At 48.5% G+C, this 19,580-nt stretch overlaps 3 protein-coding genes across 3 annotated transcripts; 2 read left to right on the top strand and 1 right to left on the bottom strand.

Moving 5' to 3' along the window:
• Positions 1-1,416: 1,416 nt before the first annotated feature.
• LAJ45_03527 (uncharacterized protein) lies at positions 1,417-4,723 on the top strand (the record flags this gene model as incomplete). The annotated part of the gene is made up of 9 exons (XM_046113113.1): positions 1,417-1,553; positions 1,635-1,791; positions 1,863-2,279; positions 2,360-3,187; positions 3,252-3,283; positions 3,349-3,481; positions 3,537-3,625; positions 3,678-3,715; positions 3,783-4,723. 9 exons carry the CDS (start codon positions 1,417-1,419, stop codon positions 4,721-4,723), a joined length of 2,772 nt encoding a protein of 923 aa, XP_045973990.1.
• A 1,070-nt stretch (positions 4,724-5,793) lies between these two features.
• On the bottom strand, positions 5,794-7,335 carry LAJ45_03526 (uncharacterized protein; the record flags this gene model as incomplete). The annotated part of the gene is made up of 7 exons (XM_046113112.1): positions 5,794-5,872; positions 5,933-6,392; positions 6,446-6,571; positions 6,624-6,654; positions 6,717-6,917; positions 6,983-7,119; positions 7,191-7,335. The coding sequence occupies 7 exons, from the start codon at positions 7,333-7,335 to the stop codon at positions 5,794-5,796; spliced, it is 1,179 nt and encodes a 392-aa protein (XP_045973989.1).
• An 8,307-nt stretch (positions 7,336-15,642) lies between these two features.
• Positions 15,643-18,025, top strand: LAJ45_03525 (uncharacterized protein; the record flags this gene model as incomplete). The annotated part of the gene is made up of 7 exons (XM_046113111.1): positions 15,643-16,040; positions 16,089-16,104; positions 16,266-16,430; positions 16,507-16,644; positions 16,738-16,962; positions 17,028-17,551; positions 17,629-18,025. 7 exons carry the CDS (start codon positions 15,643-15,645, stop codon positions 18,023-18,025), a joined length of 1,863 nt encoding a protein of 620 aa, XP_045973988.1.
• Positions 18,026-19,580: the final 1,555 nt, after the last annotated feature.

The following is a 19,580-nucleotide window of genomic DNA, read 5'->3' as shown; positions in this document are numbered from 1 at the left end:
CCCTTTCATAGCACGACCAGGCTGTGCATTGAATCTATACCTCAAAAGGCACTTCAATGATATATACCTAACCACAGGACCTTCCATAGAAGGGGAACCACGGCCCCCACCTACAATAACGTCCCGCCGCTAGAAGCCTTCCTCGGCCGGCCTCAAAGCGCGGGTTTCGGGTTCCTGGCCTTTTGAGCAATTCCTCAGCGGCCAGTTGACTTCCCGCATATATCAATCTCCACCACGAACAAGATTCCGAGATGGTGAGGGAAATATACGCGTCCGTTTTATATCCAAGACGTACGACGCCTGCCGTTCGGCCCAACTGCATGTATTCCTGCTTAGGTATGCTTCGACTGCAATATATGGCCTGATCTATCGAATGGAGACTGTATTTCTTTGAGGGCTACCTATCGCTCGAATCTATACTAGCCACAGTTATATAATTATCAGATAAAGCACTTGACCCCCGTGTTGTGTTTGTATGTATGCGAGTATATGCCATGATTCGGACACCAGCCGAGGCCAATAAGAGTCGATGTTTTCACCTGCAATTAACGAGTGCTATGTACATGTAGTCAGATGCTATTGTCAATAGAAAGAACACCTATACCTGCCCCGGGTCCCCAATAGGCTTATTCATCAGCATCACAAGTCAAGGCCCAAAAACCAGAACCTACCTATTGAAATTGACGAGACTCTCCTGTATCCTTCAAGCCCAACTACAAGCAAGGCAAGGAGCAACAACCCTAACCCCGCCCACCTACATAGCTAGCAAGTCTTGGGATTTTTAATCAATACATTTCATAAGACCTGTCCTAGCAGCAGTTCTAGCCCTCAGACCCGCGTGCTTATTCCGTCAATTGAAACATCAACTCTCCTACACCCCCCTCCCTTTGTCGCTCGGGTACACGAACCACTCGATATATGTAAAGTAGTACCACTGAGCTCAGCTCAAGATGTGGAAAGAAGGTTTTTGAGTGCTATAGGCAGCATAAGCTACCTACCATTAAGCATTACGCAGCACCAGTAGAGTACCCCCAAATCCTCCAGTCTCTCCGGTGCTGCGATCAGTAATCCTGCACGCCAAGCCACTGCTACTCTCCTTATTAGCTACAACGCCCGGCACTCTTGCATCAGGATCACCCAGCCCAACGCAAAGCTGCTAGGTAGCTAGCCTACGGGTTCCGAGTGACGGATTCCGTGAGACACTCGATGTCGGAATCCGATGGGGTTTTGGGTTTAGGCCTGCAGAGCACACCTGGATGGGATTCAGTAGCTATTTGTTGGAGTATTTGTATAAAGAATAGCTGATCCCCCCCCACCTCCCCAGTTCTGTGCCGCTACTAGAATTATAATCAACAAACAGCAATCGGGGAGTTTAAGCTTATCTTTTTAAGCAAGTACCACGTTAGACTAATCACCATGTCTTCTGCAGACTCAGAGGACCCGACGGTGGCCGACGCCAGCACCGTCCATGAAGAGAAGAAGTCGGCGGGAAAGTTCGCGACACTATGGGGGAAGCTAGGACTCGATGCTGGGACGCTGATGATGATGGCGAAGTATGTTTTGTGTTTACTCGATTCCAATTCGAATCCCAATTCCAGAGAGAGAGCGAAATATTGACTGCCTGATCAACACAGAGGCGCCCTCCCGCCCACTATCTTCACCGCAATGTACCAGAACTCCACCATTGCGGCCACCTATGGCACAATGGGCTACCTCGTCACCATCGTCGCCAGTCTGTCCATGTGCATCCTGCCACGCGCAAAGCTCGTCCAACTCACGATCCAGAACTCCGTACGCTCCCACTTCCTGCCCTCCTTCTCAAACCTACATAATACCCTAGTACTAACATAAGAGCTCTCCAGATCGCCGTCTGCCTCGGTTCCGCAACGGCTCTCTTCGGCCTCTGGACCGCCACAATCGCACGCAGCCATAACCCCTCATCCCCCACCTCCGCATTCAACGGCTCCGCAGCTGCCGTCTCCGCAGCATGGCTCTTTGCAAACATCTGGCTCGTCAATGTGTTCCGCGCCAAGTTTCCGGCGCTGTCGATACCGGTGATCCTCTACACCATCTTTATAAGTGTCGTGTTCACATACGGGCCACTACTCACGATGCCGCGCGCAATCAGTATCGTGGTACTGCTACTCAAGGCGTTTATGACGGGCTTTGCGCTCAGTCTTGTCGTTGGCCTGGTGGTCATCCCAGTCAACTGTCGGATGGTTTGGTGGAGAGGTGTAGGTGGCTATCTCGAGGGGTGTAAAAAGTTGCTGAAGGAGCAGGTCCGTAGTTCCCCTCATCAGGTGTCAATGATATCTAGGTACGAAGAAAGTAGCGCCAACGACTGACATACCACAAACAGAAAACATTCATGCAGCAGTACGAAGACATCTCATCCTATGACACCCACAAGCCCAGCACCGACAAGTCCGCCCCTCCCCCACTCTCCGTCGCCCAAAAGACGCACTCGGACCTTTTCGCGAAGCTCACCATCGACCTTCCAATGGCAAAGCGCGAGACAGCCATCGGCCACTACACCACCAGGGACCTACGCGCAACCCACAAGCACCTGCAAGCCACCGTCCTCCCGCTCCAAGGCATGACCGCCATCCTCGACATCTTTGACCGCGGGGTAGCGCACGCCGCCGCGAACGAGGACGGAGAGTGTCACGGCAAGGAGCAATTTTCGGAAGTGATGCGGGTACTGCGGGAGCCGTATGGCGTTATAGGAGGTCTTTGCGAGGAGGCTGTGGAGCACACAATGATTCTTCTCGAGCTCGGAGGAAGGAAGCAGGACAAGAAAGCCACGGATGTTGAAGAGGGGGCAGTTAAGGTTGCAGGACAAATTGGGTTTTGCGATGTTTTACAAGAGAGAGTGGAGACGTTCTATGCGACAAGGACAGACGAGATCAAGAGCCATTTCAAGGCGAAGGTACCGGTGGATGTGGGTGATATGACGAGGAAGGCGCAGACTATGCTTGATGATGATGCGAAGAGTATGCTGTACCTGGTGCTGTTTATGGAGCATCTTCTCCGCTCTGCTTCCGAGTCTCTCCTGTCGCTTGCCCGTTTTGCGGAGGCGACAAAGGCATCCGGCATCCTCGACCGCCGGCGGTTTGTATATCCTTCTCTTCGCAGGGTGAAGAAGTGGCTCTTGAGTGCGGATGGGGGTGGGGACGACGTTGTCGATGTTGGTGACGTTGGCGGTGGCAGTAGATGCAAAGCTCCAGGGATTGGACCCGTCCTGGACCCAGAGCATCTTCCGGCGGCGAGCGGGCTACAGAGGGTTGGTGATGTTCTTTCACGCTGTGCAGAGCTGTTCAGGAGCGACGAGAGCTCATTTGGCATCAGAGTTGCGTGCGCAACAATGGTTGTGGCGGCACCGGGATTCTTCGAGTCGAGTTATGTGTTCTTCAACGAGAAGAGACTCATGTGGGCTATGATTATGGTGGCCATCGGGATGAGCCCGACGAGTGGTGCTTCAGTGAGTCTTCTGCCAGATTTACGGGCTTTGGAATCATGCTGATTTCTTGGTGTAGTTAGTTGGATTCATTGGGAGGATCGTTGGAACTGTCATGGCTGTGATATTCGCCTTTGTCAATTGGTATATCGTCGATGGAAACACTGCGTAGGTCTTCTTTCCACCGCCCTTCAGATATCATTCTAACCCATTACCACAGAGGTGTGATCGTCTTACTGTGGTTCTTTGTTGCAATCCGTAAGTTTTCCATTCTTCATATATACTTGCCGCCAAAACCCGTCCGTGCAATCATTGACAGTCCCAGAATTCTACTTCATCATCAAGATCCCGCAGACAATTCAATCCGTCTTCACCGCCATGATCACCCAAATCATGATCATCGGCTACGAGCTCCAAGTCCGCGTCGTCGGCATCCCCGCCTCCGAAGCCTCCGGCCAGCCCGTCCTCGGCATCAACGACCTCGGCTGGTACCGCCTCCTCGTGACCCTCGCCGGCATCGGCGTCGCCTTCTTCTTCACCGTCTTCCCCTACCCCACCTCCACCCGCTCCCGCATCCGCAGCGACGTCGCCGCAGAGCTCTACCTCCTCGCTCAGAGCTACAGCAACACAATCTCCCTCGTGCGCATGCGCATCGACGGCACCGCCGGCGACGAGACCGACCGGTACAGCCACGGCGCCGTCTTCGAGAAGCGCCGCGCAAAGCTCATGACCTCGTCCATCATCGCGCTCGACTCGCTGCGGCGCAACAGCGCCATGACGGTGTTTGAGCCGTCGCTGCGCGGGGCGTGGCCAAAGGCGCACTACGACCATCTGATCGACGTCTGTGCCAGCATCAGCACGTATTTGTCCATCATTGCGTTTGCGTCGCGCAGCTTCTCGCACAGCAGTCAGGCGTGGGTCAGGGATTTGTCGGCGCTGCTTAAGACGATGGAGACGCGGTCGCCGCAGGTGACGGGGCTGCTGTGTTTGTTGTCGACGAGTCTTGCGGGGGGGCGGCCACTGCCGCCGGCGGTGGTGGTGCCGGGGCCTTATGGGCTCTCGAAGGCGCTGGAGGAGCGGGATGCGGAGATCTTGGGCATCGAGAGGTGTGGTGAGGAAGGGTATATTGCTTTTGCTGTGTTGCAGGTGGCGGTGAGCATCTTGGTGGCAGATCTGGGGAGGTTAGTGGGTGGTGTAGAGGGCCTGGTTGGCAGCGTGGAGTTTCCAGGGGATTTTGGGGTGGGCGAGAAGGGCAAGGTGGCATGAAGGATTTGATAGATATTTATTGTAATTATATATATACATTAGAATGCGGTGATAGGTTTTTGTTTCGTACTGTAGATTAGTTGGCTTATGTATTTTAATATTGAGGGATTCGATAATGGGTTTACTTCACTGATAAAGAGATGTGTATGGCAAAGATTGTGTTTCATGTCGAGATATCCACGGCTTTGAGAGAGTACAGTAATCAATTAATGAGGTTATAGATGACATGATTGGTCCGAAACTCGCAATGATGTTCACACAGATCTAGAACGATAAAATCTCAAAATGCAGCACCCGGGGGTCCTCTTAGTTGATTGCTCCCCTCCACTTATTCCGGGCGGTCTGCTTCAGAGTGAGCACAAATATCACCAGCTAGTATGCTACTCCCTCTTCAATAGACTGGCCAGCCTACTCAAGACCTGGATGGGGGCGGACTAAAGGGTCTCTCTGGAAGCACATACATACCCGTCATGATGATAGGGAACTCACAGAGGGCTAGCTGTGACAGACGTCGATACTAAGAAAAACTAGGCGAAAGGACGAGGGCTCTTGATTCTTATCGCACACAAGCAGTACTACACGGATCAATTGCATCTTTTCTCTTTAATATGCGTTGATCACTCGAGTACGTACGGTCACAAGCAGTCACTCGTCCGTCCGTCCTTGGCACGCCACACTATGTACTCGCTCTATGCTTCAAATCTGCCGTCGACAACATCAGTTAATTGCTTCCCCTTCAAAACGACTCTAATCATATATACCTCCACCCTCCGATCAAATCGCCTCCACTGGTAACAAAAATATGCACAATCAATCCGATCCTCTTCAACCTCTCTGAAAAAATCCAGTCACAGCACCATATCCCGGCAGTCTCACGTACTAATTCACTACAACAGATTTCACATTTTCACTTATTTTCAATATTCAAATAGACAAATTCTTTTTTAATAATGATACAAAAAGCTCTCAGAGCTCCCCTCCCCTAAATCCCCCTTCCGCTTCCCCTCCCCCCAAAACTATTCTACACTATTACCAACTTACCAGTTGATCCATCTCGGAGTGAAAAAACTCTACAAGAACGGAACCAACGCCTCAGGCAAGATCCTAGTGATCGCAGGACCGCTCGGGGGCTCAATCGATTGATAGTAGCTATCCCACCCCCATCAGTCTATGTCTATTAAAAACCGGAAAGGAATCATCAAAACTTACGTGCCCCACCATGGTCCGGCGGCCCACCACAGTGCTCCGATCCACACTCCGCTCTGCTGCATGGCACACAGCGCGCCCTTGACTGCTGCAATGCACGCGTCGTTGCTTCCCGCTCCAATCTCACCAAGGAATCCCTTCTTGTTGTTTGCCTTGAGCCATGCGGTGGCGGCCGCGATACGCTCAGCGCCAATGGTGCTGCTGACACATGTTGCCGAAGTTCCCGAACCGTCGCTGTCGAGGTACTGGTGCATCTGGTAGGCGATGTTGTTGTTGGGGTCGGTCAACGAGAGGAGACTGGCGGCGTTGCCGGATGAGACCCAGGTCCAGGCACCGGTGTAGGAGTTTCCTTCAATGAGGATGAGCTGGGAGGTGGCTCCGGCAGCACGGATACCGTTGATGCAGGCCTGGTTGAGGTTGAAGACAAGGGTTTGGTCCATGTCGTGGTACTCGTTGTTTGTGTCTGCGGGAGTTAGCATTCAACCGCACAAGTATGTTCTGAGAGAGAGAACTGACCGAAGATGATCTTGGAGTTCGACGTGAACGAGGAAGCCAAGGTCTTGCACCATGTTCCGAAGCTGGTGTAGTCGGTGATAATACCGCCGTTGTAACGCCCAAAGTTGTGGGGGTCAAGGACCGCATCTACCACAAATCAGCACACTTCCCCGCACATTACCGACAAGCATAAACTTACATCCTCCCTTTCCAGTGACGTAATTTGCGATCTAGAATTCAAAACCATTAGCCAAAATCTTCAAATCCAACATCCCACACTAAGGCTACAAACCGTCTTGAGACTGGCCAAGTAGGTCGCATCAAACGCTCCCGTGAGACCTGTCGCCGGAGGCGTAAGACGCTCCATCAAGAACCCGATACGGAACGTGTTGAACCCCTTCGCCATGAAGTAGTCGATGCTGTCGGTCGTGGGCCATGTGTAGTCCGTGCCCAACACACCGGGGACATTCTGGTTTCCAAACTCGGCACCAGCCTAGTAATATCCAGTCAGCATCATATACACTATCCAATGAGGATATATGCGCAGGAGAGATCAACCTCGTTCACACCATAGTACTTGAACTTTGTCAAAGTTCCCGAGCAGCTAGCACTTCCAGTGCCTGTCGAAGTGGCCGCAGAGGTGGTGGTGGTAGCAGCGGCGGTGGTCGCCGTTCCCGTAACACATTGGTAGTAGTCTGTGTACATACAATTCCCACATCAGTCACCCGCACTATCGATGTATAGCCAGGGACATGAGAAGACTTACAGTCGTTGATCTTGGAGCAAGTGTATCCGCTCACGCAGGTTGTCGATCCGGTCCAAGTGAGACCGCCGCACTGCGCCCAGGCGGCGTTCTGGGCGGCCGCAAAGATGGGCAGCGTGAGAGCTGCAAGGGTGAGGGAGTACTTCATTTTTTGCGTTTGCGTGAAGGAGAGACGGGTGATAATGAGTGACTGGGTGCAGAGAGACTTGCTGTCTTGTCTTGGAGGGTGAATTCCCTCGGGGGGTGGATTGGGCGGTTCTTATACCAAGCCTTGCCCTAGAGGATTACTAGTACTATCTTGATGAGTTAAGGAGTAAACATATGATCTCTTCCGAATACTATGTAGGCCCTGCGGGGAAATATCAGCCAGGTTGCAGAGAGCCAAGTCGGGTGATGGTAAGTGGAGCTCTGACGGTGGTCCAACTACATGTAATTAACCCTACAAAGTACCCACATAGTACTGTTCCTATAGAGCTCTACTAACAGGAGAAAAAAAAACACTCGACCACCAACCTGCTCATCAGCCATATAGTAAGTACTCCCTACTCCCCGTTATACCTGCGACGACCAGGGTCCACACCTCTCCGCACGGCCTATAAGCTACATGTACAGCGCGATGAAACATCGCAACCACGGCCCATTGTACTATCCAGCATGCAATTCCATCGGAATATTTGATCCGAATCTGGACTGTAGCCAGAAAGAAAGGAAGCTGTAGAAGCTATTCCTCCTCTCGTCCGGTCGGAAAAAGAAGGGATCCGCAACGCAGGTCCGCCCGGAGCGGGTACGATAATAGAGTAATCAGCCTGTGGATGCGTGGGAAAAAGCTTATTCTACCAAGGAACTGGGAGCCGAAAATTCCGGAATTGGCGGGGGAATATAGGGCGGTGGACATGGGGGGGGGGGGTGTGTGTTTAAAGGAGCCAAGGTTAATGTCTTTGTCGAATTAAGAAGAACAGTACTGAGGAATAACGGCTAGTTAACCGTTAATTCCGACTACTATTACCGTTCCTAGATAGATATAACAGTTAAATACAAACTTACTAAGTAGACAATCAACAATATGGGTACAGTTCAATGGTGGCAAACTTCCAGTTACTGGGCCTCCTCGATGTACATACCTCATGAGATGAGTAGTCCGAGAACCTCCTCCATAACATGCCACTGCACTGCACAAGAAATTGACGTCTCCCGTCAGTACCGTTGTTACAGCATGCGCAGATGCAGCAATTGGCTGACTCCTGGCAGGGGTAAGGATCCGCAAACAGTTCTGGTAGCGTGGAAACAGGTTGATTAACTGCACTTGCACTATTCCATCTTTGGGATGCTAGTTAGATAGAAACTACATGTATGCAGTCTATGTATCCAGGACCTAAATGCATATTATATCGTCGACTTGCTTCTTATTTCCCGTGATTTCCGTCAAGTGCGACCGACGCAATACGATGAGGTTCAAGCTTTTGGTGCTGGGTCCTGCTTGATTGAGCAGAGAAGTATGTACTCTATGTACAATATTCGTTGATCATGGCCGTTTTGCGTATGTGTGGAGGATCAAGAGAGGAACAGGAGGGAAGAGAGCGAGTCTGTTTCGATTCCCATGCCCTGACGCGCGTTCAAGTCGATGCAAACATACAGTACATACCTGGTCAAACAGCCGCAGCCGTTGTTCGTTGTTAATATTGGTGTTCGGGTTGTTGCTGGTTTATGGTTATTGCAGCATCGGCCCTGCCTATATGGCCAGGCCTGCATGCACATATAGGCCCCCCCCCTCCCCTTGATACTGCCTGTATGTAGGTACTTTATGCAGTGTTTGACGGTAATCTGGCATACTGGCCCGGCGGATTCACCGTCCAAACGTTTCTACTATCCATGGCCATGCAAAGAAACAATTATTCACTTGACTGTTACGTTAGGATCAGGTGGTATTAATGTTTGAATTGGGATCCTGTGGGTTGAGACTCAATCAGCTTATACTGAAATACAAAATAGGCATTCTTCAATATAGCCACCATCTCCATAACCGAACAGGGGGGTGATCTACCAAATTTCCCATCCAGGGCATGTACAGGATCTACGGACCGGCCTTTCCATCCCCCTGTCCTGCTTGTGAATCCTGTGCCCGGGTATCCAGATAGATATAGACACCACAACATCCTCACAACCCGCGATACAATAATATTTTTCGAAGCTTTTTTTTTTCTCTTCCCCCCCACCCCCCCCACCCCCCTCTCCCCCAGCTTCCCCACCTTTAGATCATCCATCGTCATCACCGTTAAACATCTTGTTTTTCATCAACTCAATTTTTTTTCTCCTTGTTTTGGCGGATCCAGGGACCGTCACTTTAGCTAGTTGGCTAGAGCGGCACTTCCTAGGTACCGTCTAGGTCCATGGATGTGCCTCCCTCCTGGATTGGTGATCTTCGAGCTTTTCGCGGGAATGCGTTTCTCGAAAAAATTCTGTCGGGTCTTGAATGTGGAGATCTGGGGGGGCGGCGGCGCGTTACTTCCTGGTTTTTCCATATAGGTTCAATATCAATATTGATAGTTACTTAACGTATAACTTGCTTGGCCAATCAACAAACTAGTAGGTCGTTCGTATCGTGAATTAAGGCAATGTTTCAGCCAATGACGGATATTGATACCCCGCGTGCCTTAGCTCGGTTGGATATGTAGGTACATACGATACCGGGAGGAGAAGGAGTCTCATAACTTTGACAGCGAGATTGCACATACAGAGAGGCGGATGTCACTTTCGAACGTCTCCAACACTTCACTGCAAATATATACCCATCTACCCCGCGGGCGATAGACTTCTCAAAGGAGGAGACAAAATTCATTGCTATTGTATCACTTGTGCAGAGAATGTCGAGCCTAGAACGATGATGTTCACCTCTTTTCATCTTATTTCCTCGAAATTTAAGCCAGATCTGATCAGAATGTAGAGTGCCCCCTCCCCCCCTCCCCCGCCCCCACCAACCGGTAGATAGTAGATCCATATGAAGGGCAGAGTAAAGTAAACCCCATGTTGGCTGTCTGATTTACCGATTCGATTAGATTGGCCACTGCCGGCAGAAGCTGGTTGGCAATATTAATGACAACCTCTCTAGTAGCTAGCAGCACCGCGTGCGCGCAACTGAACGGGTGAATGGCAGGTGCTACAGAGCACTTGTCGAATCTACGCGCATATTAGGCGCAAGTCTACACGCGGTGTGTATCCCATAGCCCGTTAAAGCTGCCTATTGATTCGGGCGGCGTATTTTCAGCTGTGGCTTGTGTCTGGATCACACACATATTCGGCTGCCACCCTTCCTCTTTTAGTAATTATAATATCCTGGGATAGTAATATCATGATATTAAAACAACTGTGGCGTTTTATTCCATCTAGGTTAGTCTAATAAGAATGGCTTGTTATAGCCTATACAATCATGATATAGGGACTCGGGCCACCGTTCAGCTCAGCTCACTCGGGAGTCGGGGCATGTCACGGCAGGCACGGAAGGTTCGGGCACATTGATCCGAGATAAGATATGTATGATCGAGATGAGGTGTGAACGTGAGATGACACCGGGTTCCGGATCTGATAATCACCGTTCCTCATGGACAATACTAATGTATAAGTGCTCATCTTATATGTCTTGCTTGCCCTCCAAAACCTCAGAGAGGAGGATTTGCCGACACCTCACCGCCGCCGGTCAACCGTGAGACAGTAATATCATCATGCTACAAGACTCTGAGTCTATTGGTGCAAGGGCCACACAACCGGAGCGGATCGGGTAGGATTGGGTGTTCTCGATCAGTCGGTATGCTCTATCCGGGCCGTAAGATGGGGGCTGTTTCTGGGTTTGGCCTTTAAAATTTTGCCTATGGGGCCCGAGAACTGGTGTATCGGGATACACGTGGGTTTAAGATTTCGACGGCTGCGTTTTATTGGAATTTGGCTCATGTGGCTGTGCTTGTGAACTTTAGCTGGGATAGATGGGGTCGATGGAATTCCGAGAGAAAGCTGGATCCCGTATTCTTATTCGTATGTTGCCGTATCTACCGTTGATTGTGGGCAATGATCAAGGGTTTCAGATATCATTTTCTGGTATCACCTACATGTAGCCTACATGTACCTCCTGAACGCTCTTTTCATTCAGAGATAGAGAAAGTACAGGTGAACGAGCAACAGATTACCCCCATAACAGAAATACAGGACACGTGCCCTGTTGATATTTTAACATGGGAGCACACTTCCCTATACTGGCCGAAAAGACATGTAAAAATGCGAAAAGCCAACATTACTATCATTGACGTAAATGCTCGGACTTGACTGTGGTGCACAAAGTACGCACCATACCAAGGAGGTGATGTAGATCATATTCTTAGAAAACTGAATCGAGCAAAAATACCGCATATAGATAAAATCTCTACTTAAATATTATAATCTCAAAATATTCCGTTATATACCAGATGGTGAATTTACATGCCCATTTTTTGATATTTGATTGCAGTGCGCCTTGTATCAAGGCAACTTTCAGGAGGTATATGCCGAGCAAAACGCCATTCCTGTACTGTTTCAGAAAATTCTACTATATTAATCTTATTTTCTTTGATACAAACCTGAATTGATATGTAGCAATATTCTGCGCAGGACCGACCACAAATAAGTCAGTGGGCAAGCTAAGGATATCGAGCTCCCATACCTGTCATGTAGAAAACGCTGTTTAGTTACGATATGTGGCATCTCAAGATCCCCCTTTACAAGCCAAAGGGCTACGTGTGCTTGATTGCTTGGTGCGGGGTTCGTGCGCCAATTCCCAAATTTTCCAACATCACACTGATTCACAACCTCTCACTCGGATGATGTGCAAATCCCTCAATGCGAACTATCGCGCTCCAGCACATCGTTTAAGCGAAGGCATAACAATAATAATAGTTAGACAGTTTCAGCCTTCGCCACCTCCTCTCACTGAACGGCCTACCAAGAAAGGTTGAGACAGAATCATGAACCTGAATCATGTGACCGATGTACATATCACAGGAGGGGTACTCGGATTCCATGCTAAGCGAGCGTTTTTTTTTTTCCAAGACAGCGTATATCCCAGACAAATGTTTCTCCTTCGACCTCATTCTTCTCCTTCGTGACGGGCGTCCCAAACTCGGCAGGATAAGTACTGTTCAGATCGGGCTAGCTACGGTCGATCATTGACGTCGTAATATTAATGAACTGAATCTCACTGAACTCAACACATCAATCCTCATTAGATTGACATGAACAACGGCCAGACCAAGTAGGCTTCTTCCTAATGCAGCAAGCACATGCAGAATCGCGCAGAATCGCATTTAATGATACAAGATTTACAGTTTACTATATGTAGTACTGGTTTCATGAAGATTGATAAGGCAGTATTCAGGGGACATGAGGATGATTGCCGCCCTCATTTTCTCACTACTCTTTCCCCGGATTGTCGCAGCACCAGGATAGACGGCCTCCCTAGCCACTCGGATACCCCCCCCCAAAAAAAAAAAAAAAAAAAAACCCAGACAGCCAATCATGATTGGTTGAAAGAGGTACTAAAGCCACTTAAAACGTTGATCTTTTCTTTTCTACGTTAACTGTCCGAGTGAGGGGAGTATCCGAATAGCTAGGGAGGTCGTCTATTCCTTAAGGCGTCGGGCTAGAGCAAGCATAACAGAGTAATACTTACTCGGGGCAGGCAAAAAGTACCGGAAAATGCAAGTTTTGTCTCTGGGCTTTTTTTGCAGTAGTTCACGCCTAGCACGCGCGCCCATTGGTGAACCAAAAACCTGCATTGTCCGGTAATTTTTACCTGCCCCGAGTACCTACCCGGGCGTTTTCATAAGATGAAAAAAAAAAGAAAACTGAGACGAGAGAGAAAAAAAGCAAGAGAAATAAGAAAACTCACCACGAGAAGCAGTGCAACATCCGAACTCTAGTAATCCTGGGGAAAGCAAGCCACGAACTTTAAACAAACCGCCAGCGCTATGTGTTACTCGCTTCACTGAAGACCAAAATGCCGTTCCAATCCAAACCGACCCGGCATGCCACAAGAGGGGTTTTTGTAACGAAAAAGAAAAATAAGCCAGCCTACCCCGATACCGTGTGATTCGTACTACCACCAGTACTGCGGCGTAACGATGTCGTTCTCTGAAACTAAATCATGATATTATGTATTATTTTGATCACCAAAGCGCACTCGGCGCAGTACCGGTACCATCCGTTAATAGGGCCTGGATGTAGGATGATAATGTTCCGGCGCTGAATGCGAAGGCAAAGGCGAATTGAGAACAGGGGTGAACTCAGTGCGTAATACGTGATAATGGGATATTCCCAGTATCATGTCTCTCCACAAACATAAACCCATAACTATCTCCTCGGTTGGCTAGCGAGCACAGTTGCAGAGGGCTGTCTATTCACAGAGTCAATAATAGCCAAAGCAAGAAAAAGATCCCCAAGATTCCAAGCACCTAACCCCCAGCAACAAGCCTTCCTCCCCACAATCCCCTCCCAGCCACACTTTCTCTTGACGTCCTGGTAGAGTAAGTAAGAACCTAGTTCGCAGGTAGGGAAGCATTTAACGGGTTTGCTTGGCGAATGCAGGGGCTTCTACTGGGTGGGTGACACATGCGCGCGTCGCTTCGAAAACTTATCTCTCAACCATCTACCGAGTTGCTGTAGTCTTTAGAGTAACAGCAACTAGCCGCCTGTGAAGCAGAGTGCCAAAGAACATCCCCACCGCCCCGAAAACCCAAAGATTTCGGTCAAGAATCGATATCTGGTTTTTTATGGGGCGCACGCGCCTCTCTGAGCTGCACTTGACATGTAATGTGACTGGGGAAGCGTGAGAGGTGCTTGCTTTGGGGAAGGACAACCCTGGATCAGAATATACCTATCTACATACGTACCACTTGTAGATGTAGATAAAAAAAAAAAAAAAAAACTGAGCTGCTCCACGGCCAGTCGTGCTGGGAAAATGCACGGTGGTGGCGTTAACTAATTGGAACTTCTGAGATCAAGACTTTTTGGCGGCGCTGTGTTCTTGTCTCGTCGTAACGAACCATTTTCATGACCGAGATAGATTGTTTAGCCAGAATCCCATGATGGAATACGATTGTCCCTGCGATCAAGTACTTTGTGCAGCACCTCAATACGGGGCCTCGCTGAAAGGACGCCCGACGGCGAACCTCAAAGTGTTGCATGATCCTGAGTGCCACACCACAAGCACATTCACCGCTCGCCACAAGACACCTCCTATGTACCTACATATCAACATCAGATACGATACCTAGGTAGGTACAAACATGTAGTCGAATATGTGAACCAATATTGGGGTATATGTGCCATAGTTATAGGTACGAACTTTGTGCAAGAGTGGGAGGATATTGAAACCTGGCATGACCACCAATGCCTCGGTACTGTCACACATGTCCACCAGATCTCATCCCCTTGGGACCGGTGGAGGTGGAAAGGTTGCAAGTTCCAAATACCCCCCCAGCTATCAACTATTTTAACAATTTCATTCCCCAAATATCCCAAATATCGGAAGTGCAAGCTCAAGAAAGGGGTGCTGCTTACATGTACTCACACTACACATTTCATAATTCTCACGCTGCGAAGAGGCCGTGCGCCGCCTAAACTCCCTTGTTTGCACCCTCCTACTATCGACCAAAATGGAATTGGTGTTTCCCGGGGAAGTGGTGACGAAGGACTAGGAAGATACTAGTAACAACAGAGAATCTCGTTTCCTGAAGGAAAGGGCGCACCATGATCTCTATAGGAGGAAAGGATCGATCGAGTACCGTACCTGGCGTTACCAGTAAGGAGCAAGAGGCTAGAGCACAGGTCTCACCTCTTCTGCTAGGCATCGTAATATTACTTATCACTCACTCCACGAAAGGATCTTCCATGACCGTCGAACACCACCACCACAGTGGTGAACTAGCTAGCTACCATCCAGTGTACATCACCCCGAAACAGGCCCAGTAATGGATGGTCATTTGAATCAACAAACGCGGGGCGCCCTAAGCGATGCGTCCCTCTGCTTGGAAGATAAAATAAAATAAAAAAATTAGGTATGAGAAAGTTGAAAAGCAGACATGGGTATCTATTCTGTACAGGCAGGGTTGACAACGTCCCCAATTATTGCAGTCCCCATCCCACAAGCCTCACACGCCCCCCCCCCCCCCTCCCAATTCAAAAAATAAAACACCCCAGTCCTTTCCCCGGGCAGTCTATTTGTTGATATTCCCTACGGTACCCACCATCTTCCCCGACTTGTCTACTACTTTTGTGGATCATCGTTATGGTTCTCTGTTCCTGGAGACCAACCGTATGCCAGGTTCACGGGAAATACATTTCGAATAATTGCGCGACGCTGCCCTCCCATTAAGTAAGGCTTCATTTAGTCTGTCTGTCTGCCACCAAGCTGGCAAACCCTTTCCTCCATCCAGCCATGGAGCTGGACACATCTGTCCGCAGCATTAATGGGGGAACGTCACCACCGACAGAATATCGATATCAAACCACCGGTGCTGCTGCTTCGAATTATGGTATTGAAGACGATGCCACATCACCAGGAGGAATGAGTAAAGGGCCGAGAGATCCAACGCAATTTTCGTGCTCTGACTCGTTTCCGAGTCTGGCGGCCCCACTCTCGAGCGATCAGCAGTACATCAGAAGTGTTTCTCATGTGGGCTTTACGAAGGCGCTACTAGCCCAGAAACCAAGCCCATGGACGAAGCCGATGTTTAAGCTGTATTGCTTCCTATTTGTGGCATTTTTATCGTCTACTATCAACGGTTACGATGGATCTGTCATGGGTGGGATTAATGCTATGAAGGAATATCAAGAGTTTGTATTAACCTGGACTTTTTAACTATGAAATCTGACTAATCCTAGTGATTTAGTTACTTCGGTATGAAAACTCTTGGATCAAGCACAGGCATAGTCTTTCTTGTCTATTCGATTGGACACTTTAGTGGCTGCTTCATCTGTGGCCCAATAGCAGATGGATGGGGAAGACGATGGGGCCTATTCACCGGTGCTTTTATTACAATCATTGGGACGTGCGTCCAGGCAACTTCAAGAACACACCCCCAATTTATGGGGGGAAGATTTATACTGGGTCTCGGTGCGGCAATTTTAACGACGGCTGGTCCGACCTATGTAGCTGAGATGGCACATCCGGCGTGGAGAGGTACCTTGACGGGGCTTTACAACACCTGTTATTTTGTTGGCGGGGTAAGACAACAGAACTTATTACATTAGGGAGTATATAACTGAGTGTTTTTTGTTACTGACCTTTATTTTTCTATAGATTGCAGCAAGTTGGGCAATGTATGGAACTGACACCATCAAATCACCCAAGGCCTGGAGAATCCCATTATGGCTGCAAATCGCTGCCTCTGGATCGCTTCTCGTCACGTGTCTTTGGTGCCCTGAAACGCCGCGTTGGGTATGTCATGCTTTATTTTATTTTTCCAAATAATTAATAGATCTGTTGTGACATGCACACATGTATATTGAATCTATGCTGACTCTTTCGAAGCTTGTTTCAAATGACCGCAATGAAGAAGCAATTCGGGTTATAACGATGTACCACGGTGAGGGTAACCGAAAGTCACCAATAGTTCTTCTTTCGTACAAGGAGATGCTTGAAGAGATAGTCATTTCGGGATCTGATAAGCGGTGGTGGGATTATTCCGAGTTGTGGAATACCACCACTGCCAGGTGGAGAATGGTCTGTGTCATCGGTATGGCTTTCTTCTCTCAGGTATAACTCTCCACTATATATATATATTATTTCCATCATAGCCATCTCTTCTAACAAAGGTCCAGTGGTCCGGCAATGGCGCTGTAACACACTTCATGCCCGTCCTTCTTGAAAACATCGGCATCACAGACGAACGGACCCAGCTCAAACTCAACGCAATCCTTATGGTACTCTCCTTTATTGTTGCCTTTGTTGGCGCCTTCCTCGTCGATCGTGTAGGACGCCGTCCTATGCTTCTTATCGGAACATGCCTCTTTGTCATATGGTGGACCATTATCCTCATTCTTTCTACCTTCTACGGGAAGGAAACTAATACGAATCTTGATGGAAATCGAACAATGATTGCTTTTATTTATCTCTTTGGCATCACGCACTCGTTTGCATATACACCACTTCAGATGTTGTACCCCGTGGAATGCTTGTCATATGAAACCCGGGCCAAGGGCATGGGCGTGTACAACTTCTTTGTGAATGTTGCAGCAATCTTTAACACCTATGGCATGGCAACTATAATCGACAAAATTAGCTGGGGATTCGTATTCATCTTCATTGTGTGGGACGTGATTGAGATTGTCTGTATCTATTTCTTGTAAGCGCGCGCTCCTTGAAGTTTTTTCTACTTTCCATCCAGTTTCCGTGATCACTAATCTTATTATAACAAAACAGCTTTGTTGAGACGAAGAACAGAACATTAGAAGAGATCAGCGAGATCTTCAAATCGCCGAATCCGAGACAGCGTTCGTTAATGAAACACGTAATCGTAGTGACGGATGGCACAATTCTGTATCGAGGGATCAATGGGTCAACGCATGGTGGTGGGGCTGAAGACGGAAATGGGGGGTATCGAGAGGAAGGTGCAGATGCAAGTGGTTCTGTTGGCGATGGAGGAAGTCAGGGAGAAGCAGGTGGCGAGGGAGAAATAGGCGGTGAGGGAATCCGGGATCGTGATGAGAGAATGAGAGAGGATCGGGAGGATCGAGAATGGGGAAGAAGAGAGAATCGAGAAGGAAGGAGAAGAGAAGAGGTTGAATCCTACGAGATAACGGTTCTTCCTAAAATATGATGACGGATGACATATCCGTAGAGGAGCGGCGGGGTGTGAAAGTCCTTATTTGTACTGGAAGGATGGGGGAGTTTTGGAGTTCTTAATAAGTATCTCAAACACATATATAATTTTTAGTTTTTGGGGTTTGGGGTTTTGGGGTTTTTTAGGATTTTCTTTTGTAACTACATGTAGCTTTCTGATGAGTTATGAGTTTCTGTGCATGAATGTATAAGCATGTATCTATGAGATTTCTCAGCGTCGATGGGGTGGGAGAGACAACATGAGTACAACGGTGACTTATTAAGCTACATGTATATATGATTCCAAGTCGGATATGGAATAGGCGCCGGTTTATCACTTTGTATGACTTCTTGAACCTTTCCAACTCTCGATTAACATCTACATGCTTACAAGTAATGCCGAGTTTTAACGCATCCTTGTTCCTTATATTTTCTTCCCATATAGTGAGACAAGCCGAGTGATCACTTGTGAATAATTCAAGTAATCTAATCCGGCATGGTTGAAACAGTCAGAAATTATTATCGGCGCCGTAATAGGCCTAGGCATGAATGACCCCACTCAGTCGTGAATATCGACTAACATCAATACCAAAAACGGTTATTCCCAACCCCCCATACTCTTAAAATTAAGGCACAAGTTCAGGGTATGTACAGCCCAAGTAACAAAGAAATTATGCGGCACAATAACCGTGGTATCTACGAAAACATGTTAACCAGGCTCAATACGATATTAAAATCACCCTCATAACTACCATAAACCTAAAAGAGACGTACGTACCGGTGTGATCATACGATCGTTAAGAGGTTCAGCAACGGGCCATAAATGTGTAATCCATCCCCTGATAAACTACAACTGTGCATTTCCGGTTGTTCCAGAGCGTGACAATTATAAATAGAGAGTCACCTCTGCCTAGATAAGATCCTTTCCATGCGTAACAACTTGCTGTAACGCTCTACTTATGTAAAACCAACACCCCATTCAAATAATTTACTAGGATTCCGGCCACTTGACTGGAAAGGATCGCAAGATCCAACTGAATTGGGCACAGACAATGTTTTTTAACCAAGGGCCTGGGACGAGACTAGAAAAAACGTGCTCAGCAATCCAAACAGCAACCCGCCACATCCTCAACTGGTCGAGAAGAAGAAAATTTTCAGTTGGTATCGGTCTACAAAAAAGGATAGGAACTGCGCGAATTTCTATCATGCCGCAGGCCAAGAGTACCTAGCAGACCCAGGAAACCACACCACCTCGCTCGTCCCCTGCAAGTTAACGTGGGTAGAGTGGGGCACGGCATGGTTATCATCACGAGAACGACGCCATCTCTCGTAATCTCATCTGATATGATCTAGCGCAGCAATCTAATCGCAAGATCCGATAAAAAACCGGAGTCTGTAAGTGGGATGTTGGAGGGGTGTTGCTAATTTGCGCCCCCAGCTCGCTTGCGATTTCTGACAACTGAGATCAAGGGCGCTAGTTGGCAGGCACACAATCTGATCCGATGATAACTTTATCCTTGTTTTTTCTTCTGCCTAGCTCTACTATGCCAAAG

Source organism: Morchella importuna, assembly GCF_003444635.1.
Source record: "Morchella importuna strain M04M26 chromosome Unknown Morimp01GS007, whole genome shotgun sequence".
Lineage (NCBI taxonomy): Eukaryota > Fungi > Ascomycota > Pezizomycetes > Pezizales > Morchellaceae > Morchella > Morchella importuna.
This window is presented reverse-complemented; position numbering and strand designations above follow the sequence as displayed.